This window comes from Mizuhopecten yessoensis, unplaced genomic scaffold, assembly GCF_002113885.1.
Source record: "Mizuhopecten yessoensis strain PY_sf001 unplaced genomic scaffold, ASM211388v2 scaffold715895, whole genome shotgun sequence".
NCBI classification, from domain to species: domain Eukaryota; kingdom Metazoa; phylum Mollusca; class Bivalvia; order Pectinida; family Pectinidae; genus Mizuhopecten; species Mizuhopecten yessoensis.
In genome coordinates this window covers 23,647-46,407 of record NW_018479845.1, presented here as the reverse complement: position 1 = coordinate 46,407, position 22,761 = coordinate 23,647, and the positions used below count along the sequence as shown (strand labels likewise).

At 36.2% G+C, this 22,761-nt stretch overlaps 1 protein-coding gene across 1 annotated transcript in view; it reads left to right on the top strand.

Annotated features, from left to right (window-relative positions):
• The first annotated feature begins 2,247 nt into the window (after positions 1-2,247).
• LOC110441353 (protein dispatched homolog 1-like) overlaps positions 2,248-22,761 on the top strand; it is a 26,211-nt gene continuing 5,697 nt past the window's right edge. Inside the window, exons 1-8 of the mRNA XM_021484469.1 lie at positions 2,248-2,817; positions 8,887-9,097; positions 12,221-13,647; positions 13,984-14,211; positions 17,391-17,516; positions 18,036-18,179; positions 18,437-18,554; positions 22,600-22,727. Of these exons, the coding sequence (XP_021340144.1) occupies positions 8,887-9,097; positions 12,221-13,647; positions 13,984-14,211; positions 17,391-17,516; positions 18,036-18,179; positions 18,437-18,554; positions 22,600-22,727 (2,382 nt within the window). The 5' untranslated portion in view covers positions 2,248-2,817. The remainder of the gene's footprint in view (positions 2,818-8,886; positions 9,098-12,220; positions 13,648-13,983; positions 14,212-17,390; positions 17,517-18,035; positions 18,180-18,436; positions 18,555-22,599; positions 22,728-22,761) is intronic.

The following is a 22,761-nucleotide window of genomic DNA, read 5'->3' as shown; positions in this document are numbered from 1 at the left end:
AATACTGTTGGATAGATAAAAAAAAAAACTATTCTTCATTAAGTGACTGTTGTCTAATTGCATCACAGAAGATGTTCCTAGCTAAACTTCAGTAACTTTTGTCTAGTGCCATTGCAGTAAATGTTGTCTAGTTACACTGGAGAAGCTGTTATATAGTTACACTTGAGTAACTGTTTGCTTGTTACACTTGATAAACTGTTTGCTTGTTACATCGAAGTAGGTATTGACTACTTACACTGGCGTATCTGTTTGCTAGTTACACCGAAGTAGGTATTGTCTAGTAACACTGCAGTTACTGTTTGCATGTTATAGCGAAGTAAATGATGTCTGGTTACACTAGAGTAACTGTTTGCTATCTACACAAAAATAACTGTTGTCTTGTTACACTGGAGTATCTGTTTTCTAGTTACACTGGAGTAACTATTGTCTAGATACACTGCAGTTACTGTTGGTTAATTACACTGCAGTAACTGTTGTCTAGTTACAATGGAGTAACTGTTGTCTAGTTACACTGGAGTATCTGTTTTCTAGTTACACTGGAGTAACTGTTTGCTATCTACACCAAAATAACTGTTGTCTTGTTACACTGGAGTACCGGTTCCTAGTTACACTGGAGTAACTATTGTCTAGTTACACTGGAGTAACTATTGTCTAGTTACACTGCAGTTACTGTTGGTTAATTACACTGCAGTAGCTGTTGTCTTGTTACACTGGAGTAGCTGTTTTCTAGTTACACTGGAGTAACTGTTTTCTAGTTACACTGCAGTAACTGTTGTCTAGTTACACTGGAGTAACTGTTGTCTAGTTACACTGGAGTAACTGTTTGATATTTACATCGAAGTACCTTATTTCTAGTAACACTGGAGTATCTGTTTTCTAGTTACACTTGAGTAACTATTTCCTAGTTACACTGGAGTAACTATTTTCTAGTTACACTGGAGTAAATGTTGTCTAGTTACACTGGATTAACTGTTGTATAGTTACACTGTAGTAACTGATGTCTAGTTACACTGCAGTAACTGTTGTCTAGTTACACTGGAGTAACTGTTGTCTAGTTACACTGGAGTATCTGTTTTCTAGTTACACTGGAGTGACTGTTGTCTAGTTACACTGGAGTAGCTTATGTCTAGTTACACTGTAGTAACTGTTGTCTAGTTACACTGGATTGACTGTTGTCTAGTTACACTGGAGTAACTGTTGTCTAGTTACACTGGAGTAACTGTTGTATAGTTACACTGGAGTAACTGATGTTTAGCTACACTGGAGTAACTGTTGTCTTGTTTCATTGGAGTAGCTGTTGAATAATTTTCTAAAATCCTTCCTTATTTCCAAATTGAGGCTTATTCCTTGAAAGCCTCGAGTTTGACTCAATGTGAATACTCATCGGGTGGAATGTCCCTTTCCGACATCCCTGTACATGAAAGAGTCTATTATTCTAGACACACAAGATTGCCCGTGTCAGAACTGACTGTTACACTCAGTCTGTATTATAAACATAACATTTAAATAGATACACGAAATTTACCTTTATCTAATTTAATTTAGTTATCGGATACAGAATGTGATCTATTCTAGGCAGATCAACTGTTGTTCTTTACACGCAGTATAGAATTGCACTCGAAATATAACAATTAGTTTTATTCACAACAATTGACTACTTTGCAATCAGAATCAGATATTTTCGTGGGGCCTATACAGATTCTAGACGTACAGGATTATCCGTATCCTAAAACATCGGATTAACTGTGTGCTAGATTAACGTGATTTACTGATAATTTATCCGTGAGCGGGGGAATATTTGAGATTTTACAACTATTTGTGTGAGTGCATTGTTTTTATCTGACCGCCTACGTTTGATTTGTTTATCAAGATTTTCACTAGTTAATAGGCTTCAACCAAAACTGGCACAAATATCGGATAATGACGTTAACAATAACTGCCTTCATGTATAATGAAGTGTTTGTACAGAACATTGGGGAATATTGTTCTCAAACAAACAAACCTGTATTGAATAGCTACGTTTCTATGCACATTATCGAAAGGTACTGTGCATATTTATTAAATACTATACACATTGATTAAATATTCGTATGCATCAATCCATAACACCAGGCAACCATTGTCAAGTTTACCTCAGCATGACCAGCAAATGCTAGCAACATAGCACGCTTAGATTCCATAGGTGGGTGTTCTATTGATTTATTTATTCTAGGCAAGTAGTTTAAACCTTGTACATGTGAACGAACAGGTACATAGATTTGTGCTTTGGACAGAAAAGACGTACTACAATACACAGTATTCCTATCGGAAAAGACGTACTACATAACACAGAATTCCGATAGGAAAAGACGTACCACAATACACAGTATTCCTATCGGAAAAGACGTACTATATAACACAGTATTTCTATCGGAAAAGACGTATTATATAACACAGTATTCCTATCGGAAAAGCGTACTACTTAACACAGTATTCCTATCGGGAAGGACGTAACATACAACAAAGTGTTCCTATCGGAAAAGACGTACTACAAAACAAAGTATACCTGACAGGAAGGACGTAACATACAACACTGTATTCATATCGGAAAAGACATACTACAAAACAAAGTATACCTGACGGAAAAGGCCAATAATCGCATCCTACCTTCAACAAAAGTACATGGTTGCCGTGGTTTTATCCTCTTTCTTTGGTAATAGTAAATCAATGAACGTAACATGGTGCTAGTCTATTGGAGACTAGGGACCTATAAAAAGACTTAAATCCATCACCGTGTACATACAGAAGATAGATACGGAGGTACCGGGACATCAGAAGGTAAGTTTATGTTAAATATTTTAAATAATGACCAAACATATAAAGTAAAAAATACCTATTTGAAAATTGAAGAAGTATGCGCTTTTAAAAAGGTTACCATAACATATTTGTACTCAACAGTACATATGACAGAAATTAATCATTTCTTTTGCCTTTACAATCGATCTGGTTAATGTAATGAACCATAACGTCAGCAAACAGGGACAAAAAAGGGCGATGAAAAACAGCAAAAACTAATTATACGCCAAGACAAAAAGAGAGGCATCATACACCTGAATAAAATCTAGAAATGTACCTCTTGTGTCACCTGGAGCGGTGTCTCCGGTCTAATCCAGGGTCGTATGCAGGTTTTACTATCATACGACACAGTAAACAATATTATGGTCGTTGGTGGAGTCAGGTCATAATGTTATCACAACTAATATCTCTATTGTACTGAACTTAAAATTATGTAACCATGTAAAACAGCAAAACTGTATTTGCTTTGGCTCCCTGAACCAACAATCTAAAATTATAACAGAGGTGGGGTTTTCTAAGTATTAGTTTACGTAACAAGGCGACTAGACTCTGCTGATGGACTCTTAATCCCTTTTACTTTATTCCACCATATATTCCTGAAAACGTTTGACATGGATTTTGAAAGGGAAACAAATATTTGATTTGACAACGTGCATTGATAATATAAGATAACAGTTTTCCTAAGAAATTGAACACTGTCAATCAAAATGTATGATATTTTTTTTTCCACAAAAGTGTTCACGATATGATGCGGAAGTGGCATTCCCAATAACACTCTTGGAAATTCCGTGTCGCAGATTATCAAAATATGCAAATAGATTAATCCCGAAATATTTTATGATTCGCGTGATATATAAATATCTATATATAGTAATGTGTCATAGTGCCGTCTCAAAATTTTTGACTACTAGAATATATTTCATTTGAGTCATGGTATAGTCCCTTTTTTATACAAGGGCATGTACAAAAATGAGCATGGATGTTGTTAATTTCATCTTATTAAAATATGAGTAATAGAACAAGAGGCCTAGAGGGCATGTATCGCTCACTTGGATATGTTTAAAGTACTTGATATGCGGTAAAGATTAAACACTCCGAGAACAAACTTCAAATGTCAAAATCCGGTGGCCATTTTGTTTTAATGAATACACCCTAATAGTAAAAGGCGCTACTAGACAACTTGATGGAGGCAAAATTGGGATAAAATCCCGTAATCCCTGAAGGATTTCAAATATTTTACCTCTAGATTCCCTATGGGTCTCTCTCCTCTGCACCTATGGGGGCCACACCCAACGATTAAACAAAAAGGATGTTTCAGACCAAATTGGGATGAAAAGCCGAAATCCCTATGGTAGTAGATTTTTTTTTAACGTTTTTCTCCTATTTGACCCCACCTTTCCAAGGTCCAAGGTCCAAGGTACCTCTATTTCCCCTATTTGGCCTCGCTTCTTTGCTCCCAGGGGGCCACACCTACCGTTTATACAAAATTGAATTGAGTGCCCTTGGCCCAAGGATGCTCCAGACCAAATTTAGTTAAAATCTACTAAGCCGTTCAGGACAAGCAGCGTTTTAACCCTTCGGGCAGGTGAGTTAATAAAAAACATACAATTAATGAGGAGTTAGTTGAAAAATCAAAAAGACATATTATCAATGGGCGCAAACTGACCAATTTTGCATTTATCTGCGCAACAGCAGTGTAAAGGGTCTACCATGTCATATATTGGACATACATTGACATATTCAAGTAGTCATAACTCAGATTCAAGTGAAATCGTGCTACTTCACAGCTAACTATTCAAACAATTGATACATTAAAGATCTTTAGAAAACAGGAAAGGATACCACAGTACGAACGCTACACGCTTCTTGAACAATACTTCAATGAAACTAGGGAAACACATGAGCAAATGAAAGATTGACGTGGAAACCATTGAAAAAGTACAAGGAAAATGTGACAAGATATTCTGGATGATTAAGAGTCTCCTCCTACATCACCGACCAGGTAAATTGAAAGAAATGGTAGTAATGTAACGTAGAGAGAGAAAAAACTCACAAAGAACATTCGTGTGTATTATAAAAACATAAGCCTTCAATTTACGCAAAGACATAGAACCTTTCCCGTTTAAATCATGATTGCGACCATAAAGTTGACCATAGTCTTCTTCAGCGTACATCTCTCAAGGCTCGGAGTTGTTAAATAATAATTAGGAATACGATGTAAAGAGATATCTTCTGGTGCAAAGGATGGTGAGATTTGAAGTTCAGGTATTGGTCAGTATGGGTCTTTTTTCTATAGACCAGTACCTTCCGGCAATCACAGACCACACAAAACAGCTTGTGACTGACTGTGATCACTCCAAAGTATTGGACAGAGAGAGCAATCTGTTATAAATCGAGAAAAGGGACTCATAGACTCTCGCACGCACATCTATGACCAAGCATTTAACAAAGCTTAGCTGAATCAAGTAATTTTTGTGCATATATAACAACTAATTGTACATTCGCTTACGGCGTAGCTGGATTGACATCGATTTGTAGAAAACTCTTACACGTTTTAGGGTAAGGGTACCCCAAATGGAACACTTTATAAAGAAAATATCAATATTTCCTATAAAGATTCTGAAAAACCATTTTATTTTACTGAAATGGAGCAATAATGCTTTAAGCCTTCATTTTATTTATTTCTTGGATATCATCAGCGCGTGTGTCTATTTACCGAGCTCATTAAAGTGAGTCAGATTCACTTGGAATTTTAAGCTGGTCGAGTACCTAAAATGGAAGACGTTATCATTTAAGCCAGTTTATGAAAATAACTAACAGCATTAAAAAAAAAAAAATCTTTATTTCCAAAAAATATTCCAATATATGTATACAGTTTTCCATGTTTAGAAATAGGATAAGTAACCTTGTTGTCGCAACATACCGTTTCCCGTGATTTATTTTTATTTCATTTTTTTTAATATTTCAATTGAGTTTATGAGCAATGCATAAGAAGTATTGAAGATGAAATCTACTAAAAATGCATAAAACTATATAAATCTTGATTGAGTACAAACCATTCATTTTTATTGCAAAATAAGAAATGCTGTATCATATATATTTAAAGTGTTCCATTTCTGGTACCGTTCCATTTTGGGTACCCTCACCCTACACCTTTGTGAACATACGCTTCACTAGTCATCTGTCTGATGAAGGTGACAGAGTGCATACCGTGCTAGTCAACGAAACGGGGGGTGGGGGTGGGGTTAACCATAATGAAATTTAAAATTTGCGGCGGTATATCATGAGTTTATCCATTTTAATTCATATAAGCCAAAACCACCGAAAGAAACGACAGTTTTCAGATATTTTTGAGTGTTTTCTTCAAATTTGGGTCACTGTGCCGTAGATTGGTGACGTCAGTAATATTCAAAATGAGTCGGAATTACAGTGACCTTTAGGGATCACGCTATTGTTCGCAGCGTCATGAATAACAAATTTTATGACGTGTCAGGGTTAGTCGGGGTCATCGATGTCATCCGGGCTTCGTTTGCATATAAGAAATTTGCCGACGGGATATCGTGGTTATTCTGTCGCAATTTATTATTCAAGTATAGCCTTTGGCTGAGGTCGATACCTAGATTTATCAACCCGAGACAAGTTATATTGACCGAGAACGCAGGTGTCAACCGAAATTAAAGGCTACAATTGTTTTATTATTTTCAACAGTAATGTAAGCAATCTGAAAATAAAACAAAAACAAAAAGGCTACGGAAGCGTGACGGTGCGCTCGTTTAGAGACACGTCATCAATCTATTTTTAGAAACACCTAGTCCATTAGCAAAAATACTGTCTCCAAGTCAATATCGGGTTTTATCGCTGGAAACGTGATGCACTTCTGCGTCCTCGGTTAATCTATTTTTTCTCTGATTGATAAATCCAGGTATGGACACCAGCCAAAGACTATAATTGAATAATATATTTCTGTTTTAAAGTACGTTTTTTAGCTGTTTAGTTGTTCGTACCTAGAAGAAAATATTGTTATTCTTGTTTCAAAAGCGTTTACCATAGTAATGTCAGGGAACAGTAAACACCTTTATCGTGAAGTAAGAGCTTTTAACGAAGACACTTCTGAAATGGAATTTATTTTTGAAAGTTCTGTGAAGTCTCGCTTAAAGGAAGTATGTTTATATAATTTCTATAAATATGCACCGTATACTACAATAGTGTATAACATATATAGTACACGTATGTCCGTAATATGACCTATAGTATAATTGAACCCTTAGAGTGTGTGAATTGAGTGAAATATATAAGTCTATTAGTTTCTTTAAATTCGAATCCCCTTGATGGTAAGAGTCTCTCGATACGTTGTTCACAGTATGGGAAGCTCTCGTAACTTTACATAATGGTATCGAGACGGCAAGTTATAACGATGTCAGACGGGCCATATATGTATGAAATTGTATACTGAAGGGGTTGCATATGGAACGCGGAAAAGATGAAGACATTTTTACAGATATAGGGCCCTTCTTACAGGTAGGATTATTATATTGTGACATGTATAGGTAATTTTGTCAGGTTGAACCATCCTTTAGACCGTATGTAATTGGATGACGACAACAGTGTACAACACGTGCGCACTTACTTCTTCTTCCACCAGCCATGTATGTATAATTACCTGTCGTGTATAAATAATTCAGATACTTGGAACAATACAATGTGAGCAATAGATGTACAGGTATTCTCTCCAGGGTTTTCTCACCACTGTTTCGTTGTTTTTTCTCTTTTCTTTTCTCCTCTTTTTCTACTCTTTTTTTAACATATCTTTTCATTTTCCTTAATAATCTTATGCATAAAACATATTTACACACAATAAATAGTAAAAACATATTTACAATATTTTCGAGTGTGGTATTAATTTTTTTCGTTTTTCGTGTAGGAAGTGTGTGTGTTGGTGCTCTGGAAGGTGTTGTAAAAGGTGGTGTTCACACACCCAGTACACTAACGTTCTACCACTGCGCCATGCGTACCTGAGTTAAGAGCGGATACACAAAGGTTTTGTTGCTCTGATATCGATCGATGATAATGACGTCACGTTCGGCGATCGTAACGTCATCTAAGCTTCATGTACGACTCTGACAAGCTTAGACATTGACGACACACTCTTCATTACCTAACAGGACAAACTTATACATTCCATCCAACTTCCTCCACCAACACAAATACCACAGCAAGCAGACATGTACAGGAAGGAACGACAAAACATATCAAACAACAAGGAGCGCATTAGGAAACAACATCGCCAAAGAATGTATAGACAGCGACGTGCAAGCGGCTAGTGTATATTACACACTACCCTGTAAGTATATTGTCCAAATAGAATCACGTAACTTACTTTTTTATTATATCGTTAGCTAATGTATTATTGTGAATTGTCTACGTATTAACTACTTTTTTCAGTTCAAACAAGGACGCTACAACACCTTCCAGAGCACCTCCACACACACTTCCTACACGAAAAACGGTCATCTCAATTTAATACCATACTCGAAAATATTGTAAATATGCTGTGAATTTTGTACTGTAAATATGTTGTAACTATCTATTGTTTGTAAATATGGTTTATGCATAGGATTATGAAGGAAAATGAGAATATATGATTAAAAACAGCAGAAAAAGAGGAGAAAAGAAAAGAGAAAAAAACAACGAAACGGTGGTGAGAAAGCCCTGATAGAGAATACCTGTAATCAGAAGCAAAAGGCTGAAACAGGGGAGTTAATTCCGTCGGTATAGAAAAAGTTCCTGCAGTTTACGCTGATCATATCAATAATTAGTTTATGTCAAAAGTAGCAAATGAGACGACAATAATTTTGACGAATCAATTGTCAACAAAAAAGTTTTTTTTTTAAATGTTTCTTGCTTATAATAATTAGCAATATCGTGTTTATATTATATCTTAAAACTGCATGTGTTAATATAACGTTGTTTTTTTCATTCTTTTTTACGGTTCAGTATATGTATAACATGTAAATAAGTTCGGTTCGTGTCTAGTCCTACTTTTTTTCTCAGATGGATGATATCGCTATGGAGAAGGTAGACCGTAAGTCCAGTTATACTGTTAAGACTACAGTCTCACCAGAACACGAGTCCAAGTCGGACGCTCTACAGGAGATACAGAATGATGAAGCAAACAGTGCCAAAAAATGTCGGCCAAAGCCTGAAAATCCGCCCCCTCTGTGGATTTGTAATTTCATGACGAGAAGGCCAAAAACAGTTTTTGGTGAGTCTGTAATGAAATTTGAAAATCGAACTATTACTTGAGTTGATACATTTTGGTATGTGTTGCAGAAACGCACAGTTAACCAGCATTACTTGACAAGCCTCAGTTTGCTTTTAGCTCGTTTCTTCAACACAACATTGCCGATTGACACTTTTGTCACAGGCAAACTGATTCTATTACACAGATCACTCTTTGTTCCACTCAACAGATGTCTACAAATGTAAACATTTCAAAATGCCTATGACACTTTTTTCACCTCTCTGTTTTTTATCTTACGTTTTTAATATTTTGTGATCTTCTGCGTGAACATACGTTTTTGCATAACCATATACGTTTTACAGAATTTAACTGTTCCAAGTAGTTTTGGATGAGTTAACGTTTGCATATACAAGAGATGTGCCTCATGGTTGTTTTCTGTCTCTTTCTATGTCAAGTTTAAAACTTCACGTACCAAAAAATAATAGAAAAAATAAATTGGAGAGATGTGTGTTAATGACGATTTATTGTGATTGTTCTTTTTGATGTTAGGTCCATGCTAGTAAGATGATGTATAACTATTAAAATAACATTTACGGCAAAAAAAAAATTTCCAACAGATTATGACAGTTAATACTATTCCTGTCTAAACAAAATGAAAAGGTAAATCAGTTGCATAGAGAAACACATGGTCACGCAATCTCTTTTTCCTTAGTAAGTGCACTTAAGGATGTACACCTCTGAGAAGTCAAAAAATTCCTGTATTAAACTTTTTTTCTTATATTGATTTTTGGAAAAAGGAGATAATGGCATAGTAGAAAATGCAAAAAAATTTATATGTCCGTGTGTTCGTTTTTGTGCTATTATTGGTCAAAGATACCAATTTAACACTAAAGGTGATTTTAGGTGAATTTTCGGGTTTTGACCATTTGCAGAACAAATTCATATAATTTCTTCCAAGTGTGTTATCAGATATGTATGCATGTTTGTAGAATTGATAAAAATATTATTTTCTTTTAAATTATGGAAGTTAAATTTCTTAATCTTATTCATTTTACTCAGAAATGCGATTTTAGTTACCCCCTACCCCTTATTATATAATGAAAAAATGCAAAAATTTTCACCATTTTTTGCAGATTAAACGCTTGATATAAAAAATTCCTGTATTAAACTTTTTTTAGTATTCAATGAATCAAAAGAAAATGTGTTTCTCTTTCTAAAACAGCCACAAAAATGGGGGGTCGGTGTGCTTCCTTTTTTGTCCCATTATCATTTGTGTTATTTTTCAACTTTTTCGGTGTCAAATATCAAAAGTGCTTCAGTTACCCTAATATGTACAAATAAATACCAAATATATATAACTTTCCACTTTTTTTTATATTGTTTTAATCATATTGAACATTATGAAGTTGTACAGCAAAATTGAACCCGCTACATTTAAAAATGGTGACACAATGACACTTTAAGTGATCAATCTAGTGTCAAAAAAGGTGAAATTTTGCCCTTTGCGAAGCGCAAGAAATTCACATCAATATACTTTTTCAAAATGGCCGCCAAATTGGTCATTATTTTTTAAAATTCTTGTAAAAAATGTTCTACACGCAACAGACATCTAGTTTTTTGACATATTTTTCAGATGTGTGTTTGCTATTAAACCTATCATAATTTGTTAAATATTACAAAAACCCATTACACCAGATCAAAACGAGACTTGAACGTGACTGAAACCTCAGAAGAGTACATCCTTAACTCATACTAACACCTTCTGTAATAGATTTAGAGGAACACTTTTCAAATTGTTTGCACTAATCAATTGCAAAAACGGGTTAGAAATGGCGAGAAATAGTCAAAAGAATTGTACATGCACGTGTACATGTACCACACTGTGCATCGTGCTGGGTGATCACACTGGCTCTTCCACCTACAGGTATCATCCTGACATCTGTCGCGCATACAGTGTTGGAAACATGGTCGTTATTATCATAACTTCTTCCTTTTGTAATTTATGTTTATGATTAACCTTTCCGCGAAATGTCGGTATCTCGTTCTGATCGAGCGTTGACGGAGAAACACCGCTGTTCTCTAGGTAGGTCAAACAATGACGCAGGGAGGTTTTACGGTCGAACTTGATTAACAGGCTTATTTACAGTTTCAAGTGTAATTGACTCAAAATACTTTGTTGAGGTGATTGTCGTTATCAACCCGGGGTTTCCATTGCTATTTACGGTAATAAAGAGAAGTACCGAGGATACCAGACTTGTACAACTCATTATAGTATTCATGCAAAAGATACATTGTTGAAATGTATATATTCCGATGACGTCACGTTGTTTACAGCGCACGATTAATTCACCGACTGACAGGACGGCTGGATTTTGTGTTTTTCTACGTGTTTGTGTTCATTTACATACGTTTACTTTGATAACAGAGTGTAAACATTACCCGAAAATACGATAGTAAATTCAATTTTGATAATAACATTCGATATACGGCAATTTTGCCGTAATATTTTTTACTGCACTCGATAATCGGGTTATAATGGTAGGCTAATCACAGGACGGGTTCGATAACGTAATATGACCAACATGTAATATGCCTGCCTAAATACCGATAGTTAGATCACAGCACACGAACTGGGTTTTGTAATGATTGAAGTTTAAATCAAAATTATAAAGTTACTTCGTGTGTTTGTGATTTTGTAGACACTATGTCTAGTTACCGTTGCCGTCGAGTCTACAAAAACACAGGAGAGTTCCAAAACTGCGAGCCGTTGGTGCATCACACACCGAGCTTGAATTGAATGCTTGTATTGTAACCCTCCCGCGGAATATATTCCGGTTAAAAGAAAGCGTTTTATGTTATATCAAAGAAAAAGACTATAAATAATCCGTCTTTGCGTATTGCAAAGTTATCTTCTCTTATGAGCAGGTATTGATTGTTACGTCATTTGTTTGTGAGAGTAACGTCATCAATTTTTGAGAAAACGACGTAATTTTCTCACACAAACCAATGACGTAACAATCAATACCTGTTCACAAGAGAAGATAACTCTGCAATACGCAAAGACGGAATAAGGACTCCAGTAAATTAATCATTATCACAAATGCTGACAAAATGATATCATTAACCGAATTCGTTTTCTTCCAGCGTTTCTTCTTTTGGTACATCTTTCTCTGTTAGTGGTCACAGGAGTGATGATGATGGCTGGGTATGACATACTTCCGGTCGACTTCAAAGGGGTGCCCTTAGATCTTGAAAAAGAGGATGTTTTCCTGAGAGCCCTGGCATGGCAAAACCGAGAGACAAATGAAATACTGCCTACGTCACAGACTACCAATGACGTTGAGTCTGAATCACTAACGCTCTACTATGAGTCCGCTAACGTTTTCACGGCTGACAATTTGCGGGCTATCCAAGCGTTTGAGGACGAGTTGACCAATGTCGCAGACTATACAACGTTTTGTTTCAAGAAGGACGGTATCACTTGTCCGAAACCATTTTCTATTCTCCGTCTATTTGATGGGACGTTTGGACCATTTTTCAACGATTCTTCCTTCGGTAACATTCCACAGACTTTGGAAAATGCCACGAACCATCCTGAGGTTTCACAACAATTAAATTTTTTTCTTGGAAAAAATTCCATTGTTAGCGCAGCTGATGGGGTGGCCAAATCATCGATTACGCGCACTGCTTTCTACTTTAACTATTATACAGAGCTTGAGAACTTCATGGTAAATAATTATAGACAAAAACTTCTTGACTTAAATAAAAATGGGCTTGGTTCAATGCACTTCCTGTATTCCTGCGAAACACTATTTGTTTATGACGTTCAAGGACAAGTCATATTTGATATGATGCTTGCAGTGGGCAGTTTTGGATTCATCTTCATGTTTATGCTGTTTCAAACCCATTCTTTATTTGTCACATTTTTTGCTATTTTTAGCATTCTCACAAGTTTCTTTGGGGCCAACATGATTTATCGAATAGTCTTTGATTACAAATATTTTGGTATTTTTCATGTGCTGTCAATATTTATAATTCTTGGCATTGGTGCAGATGACGTTTTTGTATATTTTGATACCTGGCGCGCTACATCTCATGATCAAATGGAGTCACTTGAACAAAGACTTTCCAAGTGTTACAGACGGGCATCAAAATCTATGTTGATCACGTCTTTGACAACCATGGTAGCATTCATTTCAAATGCATTTTCACCCGTTTTGGGAATATCTTCATTCGGACTTTTCAGTGCCACACTAGTTTTTATTAATTATCTGTCTGTGATAACGTTTTTTCCTTCTGTGGTTTTAATATACCACCTTTATTTCGAGCAGTGGACCTGGCCATGCTGCAGGCCATGCACACAACGTTCTCATACAGTGCCTTCCCGCACTATGACAGATGTCAGTGAAAATCAGACAGAAAGGAAAAATATTGTCGTGAGATTCTTTTACGGATATTATTTCCGATTTGTAACACATCAAATCATCCGTTGGGTGATAATTGCAGCATTTCTTGCCTTAATTGGGGTTTTCATCGTGTTCATGAAAGATTTAAAACCAGACGAAGAATCGGTAAGTCCATCTTTATCATGCTTATACATCTAAAAAAAATTTGTCGTGTTACAAAGGAATTTACTGTTTCTTTCCTGCTTAATTTGAATTGGACTCATTTGTTGCTCGTTTACTTTAAATTTGAAATTATAAAAAGCACATATTAACATCAGTAAGTTTCCACACTTTAAATAAATGATCAAATGTACTGCAGTTAGTCAAACTATAATACTGCTAGAACGGGATGTACCGCCACTTCATTTAGAATATAGCTTTACCTTTCATTGTCATTTAGATTATCATTGACATTCTTGTAATTGAACAGCGCCTGAAATAGAATTACATTTCATCATTCAGACAAAGATATTCAAAGAGGATCATAACTACCAGATGGCTAACGATCGACAGAAAAATGCTTTCAGACCGAGTGGTCGAGACCCGATAATTCGTGTGTACATGGTGTGGGGCCTTCGTCTACAGGACCGCAGTGCCTGTCACAAAACCGACGGGGAAAAGTGTACAGGGAAAACTGTGTGGGACGAAGCGTTCGACCTCAACCCTAGTCCAGCCCAAGTCCAGTTACAGGTAAAAATACGTAACAAAAAGACACCTACCTACGACAGGTCAAGTGTTAGATCAAAATACTTTACAAAACGACACTTGTCTAGGACAACCCACTACAGCACACATCCCTTTCAAACTCAAGTCCACCTACATATAATGATACTATACCTCACGCCCTTTGCCAACTTAAGTCCACCTACATATACTGATACTATACCTCAAACCCTTTAACAACTCAAGTCCACTTACATATAATGATACTATACCTCAAACCCTTTACTAACTTAAGTCTGCTTACAGATAACTTGATCTCACACCCCTTTTCTATCAAGTCCGCCTAATGTATTTGATACTTTACCCCTCACTCCTTATATACCTTATTCCTCCTGCAGGTATTGATGCTATTTTATAACCATTTAATAATAATAATATATAACAGTAAATTACTCTAAAGCGCTTTAAAACATAGTGAAAATAGTAATAGTTATTATTGTGAAACAAAAAACAAAGGCTTACAATCACTTTTATACATTTAAGCAAGCAATGTGCACATAATTGAACAAATAAAGGGTGGTATTTACATGACGTATTTGCAAGGATTCTAAAATGCAGACGTGAAGAGGTAAGTTTTGATGTCCCTCTTGGACTTGGCCAGGGTATTTGACTCTCTAATAGCAGATGGTAAGCTATTCCACAACGTGGCCAAAACCCTCCGATAGCACCTGATTCCATAGGTTACAGTACGAGAATTTGGGACACACAACAAAGATTCTGACTCCGCCCGCAGTGATCGTGACGGCTGATACAGTGTAGCAATCTCCTGTAGGTACTGAGGAGCTGTTCCATTCAGTGCCTTGTATGTGTACACCAGAATTTTGTATTGCGGCCTGTATCGTACATGTAACCAGTGCAACGAATATAGCACAGGTGTGATGTGCTCTCTCTTTCGAGTACGAGTAACCAGTCGTGCTGCAGTGTTCTGGACGACCCTCTGCAGACGACTAGTTAGTTTGTCCGATATCCCACAGAGCAGGGCGTTACCATAAAACAAACGAGAGGTAACAAATGAATGCACCAAATCTTGCATGCACCTGCAATTATAGACTGCTAAATACAGCCGATATTCCTGATCTTGTAGTAACCGGATTTGGCAATAGCGTTCACTTGTTTCTCCATTTTCAGAGAACTATCAAAGTATACCCCTAGGTTTTTAACACCTAGGACAGGCTCAATAGTTCTGGCACCGACCTTGAGCTGGAGAGCCATTGTTTGCTGACACTTTGGGGAAAAGACGATTAGTTCCGTTTTTTCCTGATTAAGCTTTAGAATGTTGGCGTTCATCCAGATACTGATATCTGTCAGACAACCTTCCAGACTTTCTGAAACTGTATTCCAACTGTCCTGTGGTTTGATGAACATGTAATTTTGTGTGTCATCGGCATAAAAATAATAGCGAAGGCTATGGCGACGACAAATCTCTCCAATCGGTTTGGAGTACAGGCAATGTTTTCGTGGTCCTAACACCGACCCATGAGGAACCCCGAAATCTAGTACTTTGTCATGTGAGGTGGAAGATCCGATGGCAACACACTGCCGTCGTTCACTCAGATAAGACTGTATCAAACATAGTGCGGTATCAGTCACTCCATAAGAGTATTCCAGACGTTTATAAAGTATGACGTCAAATGCAGCTGACAAGTCCATCATGACAAGCACAGCTCTGCAGTTGTTATCCATTGCAGAAGCTATATCATTATGTACACGTAGGAGGGCCGTCTCAGTAGAGTGTCCCATGCGGTAGGCCGATTGCATGTTGTCATGGAGACTGTTTGCATGAAGATGAGCCTCTAAACGCCGGGACACAACCTTCTCCAAGATCTTAGACAGAAAAGGCAAACTTGAAATTGGGCGTTAGTTCTTAAACTCCTCCTTGTCCATTCCATGCTTCTTTACCAATGGTCTCACATGTGCCTTCTTGAAACACAATGGAACCTTTGACTCAGCCAATGATTTGTTCATGATTGAGGTAATCAAAGGAAGCAGTGCTTCGAGACATTGCTTTAATAGGTCTGTAGGCAGTGGAACAAGTTCACAGGACTTCGATTGCAAGGTTATGATGATGTTGCGCAACTCGTCCTGGGTTGTTGGTGAGAACTTTGCCAATGGTTCCTCATCAAATTCAATGTCAGCAGTCATGACAGAGATATCAATATAAGCAGAAGAGTTAAATTCGGCAATATTTCCTGATTGCGCCGATTTTATTCAGAAAGTAATCACTGAACTTGCTTGCTAAGTCTTTTTCAAAATTACAGCTTGGTAGAATAATTAAACCTTTCTTTACCCGTCCATGTTTGCCCATTGGTAATATTACTTTCTTCCATAACCACTATTGGTTTCCTCACAGCCGATGATGGCGTAATTCAACAGCCGCCTTACATACGTAATAATGGAACAATAGATGATGTAGGTACACGTCATAATAACATCAAAGCTATGGTTGACCAAATCATCAATAACGTATCAAAATGCAACCTATTACGAACATGGATATATATGTCGTGGAAAAATGTTTTAGTTCTCACACAATAATTCCCGAGAGAAAAATCGACTCTCTTAAATAAATTCCTATTATCGCATCATACTGTACCCACAGTAGCAGATTAAGGTATTGATGCGCGTACCGATGTATAATTGTTGGTGGCTATGCTCAAATTATTGGCGATGGTCTGTCAGGTTACGCGAGCGACATTAACGGTATTGATTAAACAGTAAGAAGTCGGTTCTGGTTGCTAAAGCTAGGGAATTAGTGGATATCAAGATCGATAATGGCGCTTACATCTTCACTAATTCACTTGAGCAGTGAATTAGTTTTTACTGTAACACGCTACCATACTTAATACAGGTGCTTAGTGTTAGAATCGCCTCTTTTTTTAAATAGTTTAAATGTAAAAAAAATCAATGAATTTAACGGGGTTTTTTTTATAGTAATTACAAATCATCGCGTATAACATTAAGATATATACGCGTTGGTAATTGTGATACGGCATGCATTAATGTTTTGAAAAAAATCTCCTTTTTATATTGTAATAGATGTTGTCCAACTTTTAACATTAATTATGGCCATGTTTTATATTTGTGTATGTGATTTTTTTTATCAATTTCAACATTTCATCTATTTTATCACCTGTTGTATTTATCAGACACTGTGCCATGACTTGCAGAACCTACCCGACAATGCCAATGCTGATCTCCATATACGTAAAAACTCTCTGACAGGTAAACTGGAGGTGGACTGTTTCCTAGACAATATGGAGACGTTTCTTGTGGTATGTATGTACAAGAATCTCAGATTTAACGCGTGACCACGTGTATTTTAAGATGTGTAGGGGCTATTGTTATATGTAACACAGGTCATATCAACTTCTGAAAATCGTGTCACCACATGGATACACAGACCCTTATCTGGAATATGATGTTTATGTTTGATCATAATTTGACTCAAAATAACAATATTTTGGACCTTCGGTCGGAATGTAAGCTTCATGACATCTTGTATGAATAAATTCTAAAACTAATGCAGATTCATCTTTAACATACAAATAATCCTTCACCTATCTAAGCTTCACATTGTTAAGGCTCAGGGGACCGAAAAAGTTCAACAGGGTTTCTTATGTCGATTTATAACAAAAAGTCAGCCAAGTTGAGCATAAAACATTAGTCGGCAAACCTTTTAAAAGATGAAAATTTAGTAAATAAAATGTCACTTTGATTTGTCAACAGCTACAACATGTGATAAAACTAGATCGTTAATATTGTCTGATAGATGTAACATTTCATGTCCACAGAACGAGAGTGCCAAAGCTGTATACGGGGTATCGGCGGATTTCAGCATTCCGCTAACCGGGACCAAAGTATCACACCTAATGACGTCACACCCGGAGTTGTACAACGGATCTGCCATCTCTTCTAATGTATACCGATATTTTGAGGTAACTTGGATTTCACAGCTTAAATATATTTATAACTTTATGCAGTTTTGTTTCTAACGTCTTTACATGTAGTTTATGTCATCCTGATAATAAACTATCTGTTTACCACCGTCTCCCTCGGCATTAGCTCATTCGGTAAAGCATTAACCTTGTCAGCCAGAGGTCCAGGGTACGAGCCCTAGCGGAGGCATTGAAAAAATAATGACCTCTGTTACAAACGGCTTAAATACTAAATACTATTTTATTTTATTTTAAAGACGGCTGCTGCTTTTTGGCTGAATGGCGGCTACACGTCCAATGTTAGCTCCGACTATAGTCAACTCCTAGGGTTTACCAAGGACCAGTATGATACATTAAATTTACTCAACAACGCTGGTGAGTGTACTCCACAAAACATGTAAGCGCACTCAACAATACTGGTTAGCGTACTCAACGATGATGATGAGCGTGTTCGTCAATACATGTGACCGCACTCAACAATACAGATGGGAATTTTCAACATTATAGGTGGTGGGACTCGAGAGTATTCCGTAATGTAGATTAGAATTCCGTACGATAATTACTCGTTGCTGAGGTCAATACGAAGTTTGTGGCGCACAGAAAACGAATATATCTCGAGGCTGAATAACATAACATTTCTATTTCATACCATTTCTAAAAGATCAATCATGAAATATATACATATCGAAAACGCTGGAAAGCTTGACTTTGAAATAATCAAATTAATTTTAACTAATAATTGATAAACAAAGACAGCGGTTAACAACACAACTGAACTATGTAGGTATACTAATAAAATAACGTTCAGGATGCCATACTTATTTATCAGAGCCAGAAGAAATCCCACTAGCTGTTTGCACTGTTGGTGTTATGTGTTGAATACAATGGTTAGTGGTGACATTCAGAAATAAGATATCTGTGGTGTTCAATGATATATCTCAAACACTTCGATAGTATATTCGTCTGCCTCTTAGTATCAGCCGTTATTTTAGTGCGAATTTTGGATAATCTGACTGTTCAAAAAGGAACGCTGTGAAATTCCCTCTTTTAGCCATAAACAGTAACAGGTGCATGCAAAACGACGTTTTATCAAATTGATATCAGAGGAAAGAACACATTACGGAATAGCACATGCTACAGAGACAAACCAATCCATAGAGGATATCAAATTGGAAAAAAATGGTTGACGCACCAAAGAAGTCCCAGCAGAAAACAATGATATACACAAGTGAGCATGCTAAACAATACAGAGGGGTAGACTTTGATAACCCATTAGTGCGTTTTCATCAATTAAATGTACACAATGATACAGGCAGTTTTCCTCAATAATTAAATGTGTCTTCAGGGTGTTGTTTTACAAAATAATTAAATGATATTAGATTTTCGGGGTTTTTTCAATGGGTAAGGAATTCAATGATGACATTGAGGAAAGGTAACTAATGAAGCTGACAGGAAAAAACCAATAATGTAATGAAGGACGACCAGGTTTAGCAGTGTCCTTGTATGTGTATATTAACACAATGTTTACCTCTACCTGAGTAAAACCTTATTATCCCTACCTGATCCTTAATCAATGCAACCGAACATGTAGCATTGCAGACTAAATAAATCAATTGATGTGCCTTGGTAACAGGAATATTTGTAGAAAGGAGCATTATAAAAATCCATATATCCACCGAGAAGCGCATTTAATGATATATTTAAATTCTGTGTTGCATTTGCCTATATGTCGTTAGTAAATACAATTCCAGTATATGAGACTGTACACTGCATTTTACAGTGGTTCGCTCAGTGTCGGAACATACATGGCCACAAAATACTTTCGGTATCTAGGTCATCGCAAAAAATAAAGCAACTTGACAAATTATGACAATATAAATTTATTATAAGATGTGTAGGTACCACAAAAGTATTGTAAGCGCCATTCTAGATACGAAATTACCAAGTTTGTCAATTTCATCACACAGGGGCTCGGTTTCGAGATTTTGAGTTATGCATAACATCAGTGAATAACCACAACACTAAAATTCAGCATTTATAAAACCTTGTAAAAGTCGAGGGTATCGGCAAGGTTTTAGAATGTGTATAAATATCTTTTTAAGTGTTGTGGTTCTTCAGTGATCCAGTCATTCATTACTCAAAATCACGAAACCGAGCCCCTGTGAACGTCGTCTGCTAGCGATGCTAATCTGACCGATTAGACATGGAATCTGTTTCAAACGAAATGTCCTTGGAATTGTTATCACCTACTGAAAGGACCACTTAAATTAAAAATTTCCGAGTATATATGCTTCTAAATAACGTAATATTCCAGTCGATGGAAACAGTAAGCGTTTCCAAGGAAACAATCAAGTCCGTTCAGCGCCGCATCACTTCCAAATACATGTAATCTATCAGTGCGCGAAAACAGCTTTAATTTTAAACAAGCAGAAGTTATGCAATTATTAATATTTTTTCAACATATACACACTCATATGAAATAAATAATAAAGTTAAGTTTGTGTTTAAACCATTTTACGGCCGACATTCTATTTATCTGTCACCTAAATTGTATTCATATCGACTGTATACTGCATCTGGTAACAGTTCAATGCTTAAGTATGTTTCGTACGTCAGTTATTAATAAGGAAGCTATACAGAGTTCAACAAAATTCGTATTAATGATGTATACGGATGCGTTAATTACGGAAAGAAGTCAACGTCCGTTGTCAATGCGTAGGATGACATTCAGGCTTAAGTGTATGAAGCTTTGTCAACTTAGTGATAATATAGGTCAAATTTTCATATTTATTTTGAAAATTTTGCACAGAAAAATAAGTATTGTTATGTATGTCATGTGACCATACTATGTAGTACAACATGCATGCCCCCGCCCCTAGCTTTAATGGTTATCATCATTATATAATTTACCGGGGTGCTCAGAAACTGACTTCAAGTCTCAGTCGTGACAATATTTAGGTGACTAATGATGCATTACATTTAAATGTATCATTCTTTAATGCGTCCCCAGAAATGTGTAAGCTTCTTTTGTGCACATCATGATCATCGTCGTCGTCGTCGTGATCGTCATCATTTATAGTGCCGTAACATTTACGTTTTTAAATGTAGATTATTTTGAAATTCTACCAAGTTTGCGATGGAACTAAACTTTTCATTGGTTAATAACCATGGATAATTAGACGATAGATCATGCGCATGCGTGTACTATTTTTCAACAAACGGTCGTCAAAAACCTCCCCCAAAAAAACAAGCGAGTCGTGGGGCTGGTTTTCTTTGTCTTACGAGGATACCGGCATTTTATTTTGTATTTGAAGATTTGCTAGAGGACAAACAAAAAATATATTTGATCTAATGAAAATCTGTCAACCTCACGGTCAAAATGTTCTGCTAAATTACTGTGAAGGTGGCTTGAAACGGTGTTTGTAAATCTGCCAAATGCTGATTTCATGTGTTGACGAGCATTGTCGATAGTTTGGTGGATTTATGAATTGAAATTAAAATTTAGCATAAAGCACGACGTTAGTGTTTAATGTTTAGCGTCTGTCGACCAAAAGGGACTGAATTGATAAAATTATCATAGGCATATGGACACTGAGGTAGACGCGAAAAATGCATTCATTACTTTCTATTTGGTAGAATAATTATAATCAATATCTATTTGTATATCGTTGTGGAATATACAACTCGGGATTCGAAAATGTTGGGAAAATAATTAACTCGTTCCACAAGAGGCCTTCGCTTATTTATTTTTTTCAACCTTTTCTCACCCTCGATATATAATCCATCATAATACACGTAAATTTGTTGAGTATTACTCAAATGTAAGCATTGATTTTTTTCCCCTTTTGGTCATTTAGGCGGTGATGTATTAGAGGACCCGGTTAAACAATTTCAACTTTGTATTGGCCGACTAGTATTTTACATTTAAAAAGTCAGATGGAAGAAGTATAACGGGAATACATTCGGAATAAAATGTAACTCACCACCCTTTGATATATTTAAAAAGGTAAAAGCGGAATGCTTGAATATATTTTTAAAATTGTTTAAACATACTGTAGATAAGTTATTACTCAAAGTAAATAAATTAGAACTTTAACGTAGAAAAGTTACAGATATTTTATCTATTAATTTATAAGTTGTAACTCAAAGCAAATAAGTTATAAATAAAACTTTAATGGTTATTGTCCAAATTTGATAAGTCATAAATTATAGTACAATCAAATGTAAAAAAAAACAACCTTGTATATCTCTTCTAAAAGAATCGTCATCGAGAAAAAACATAACGTTTCTTAAATTATGTAGCAGAGTTACATGTGATAATAGTACGTCTCAGAGCAATGACATACGTTATAAATGGAATCTCCCGAATCAAAAATATGTGGCATACCTTATAGTACAGGTACATGTGGTTGTGTTGTAGGGGAATCGTATGGAACAAGATTGAGGTATATCGCCATCAAAGCAAATACCTCTCTTGTCATAGGAAAACTAGGGTACGAGATGGGCATCCCTATATATGATGCCTGGGAACGATTCTTCAAAGCAAAGGTTTGTATCATATACAAAAATCCATTGAAATATT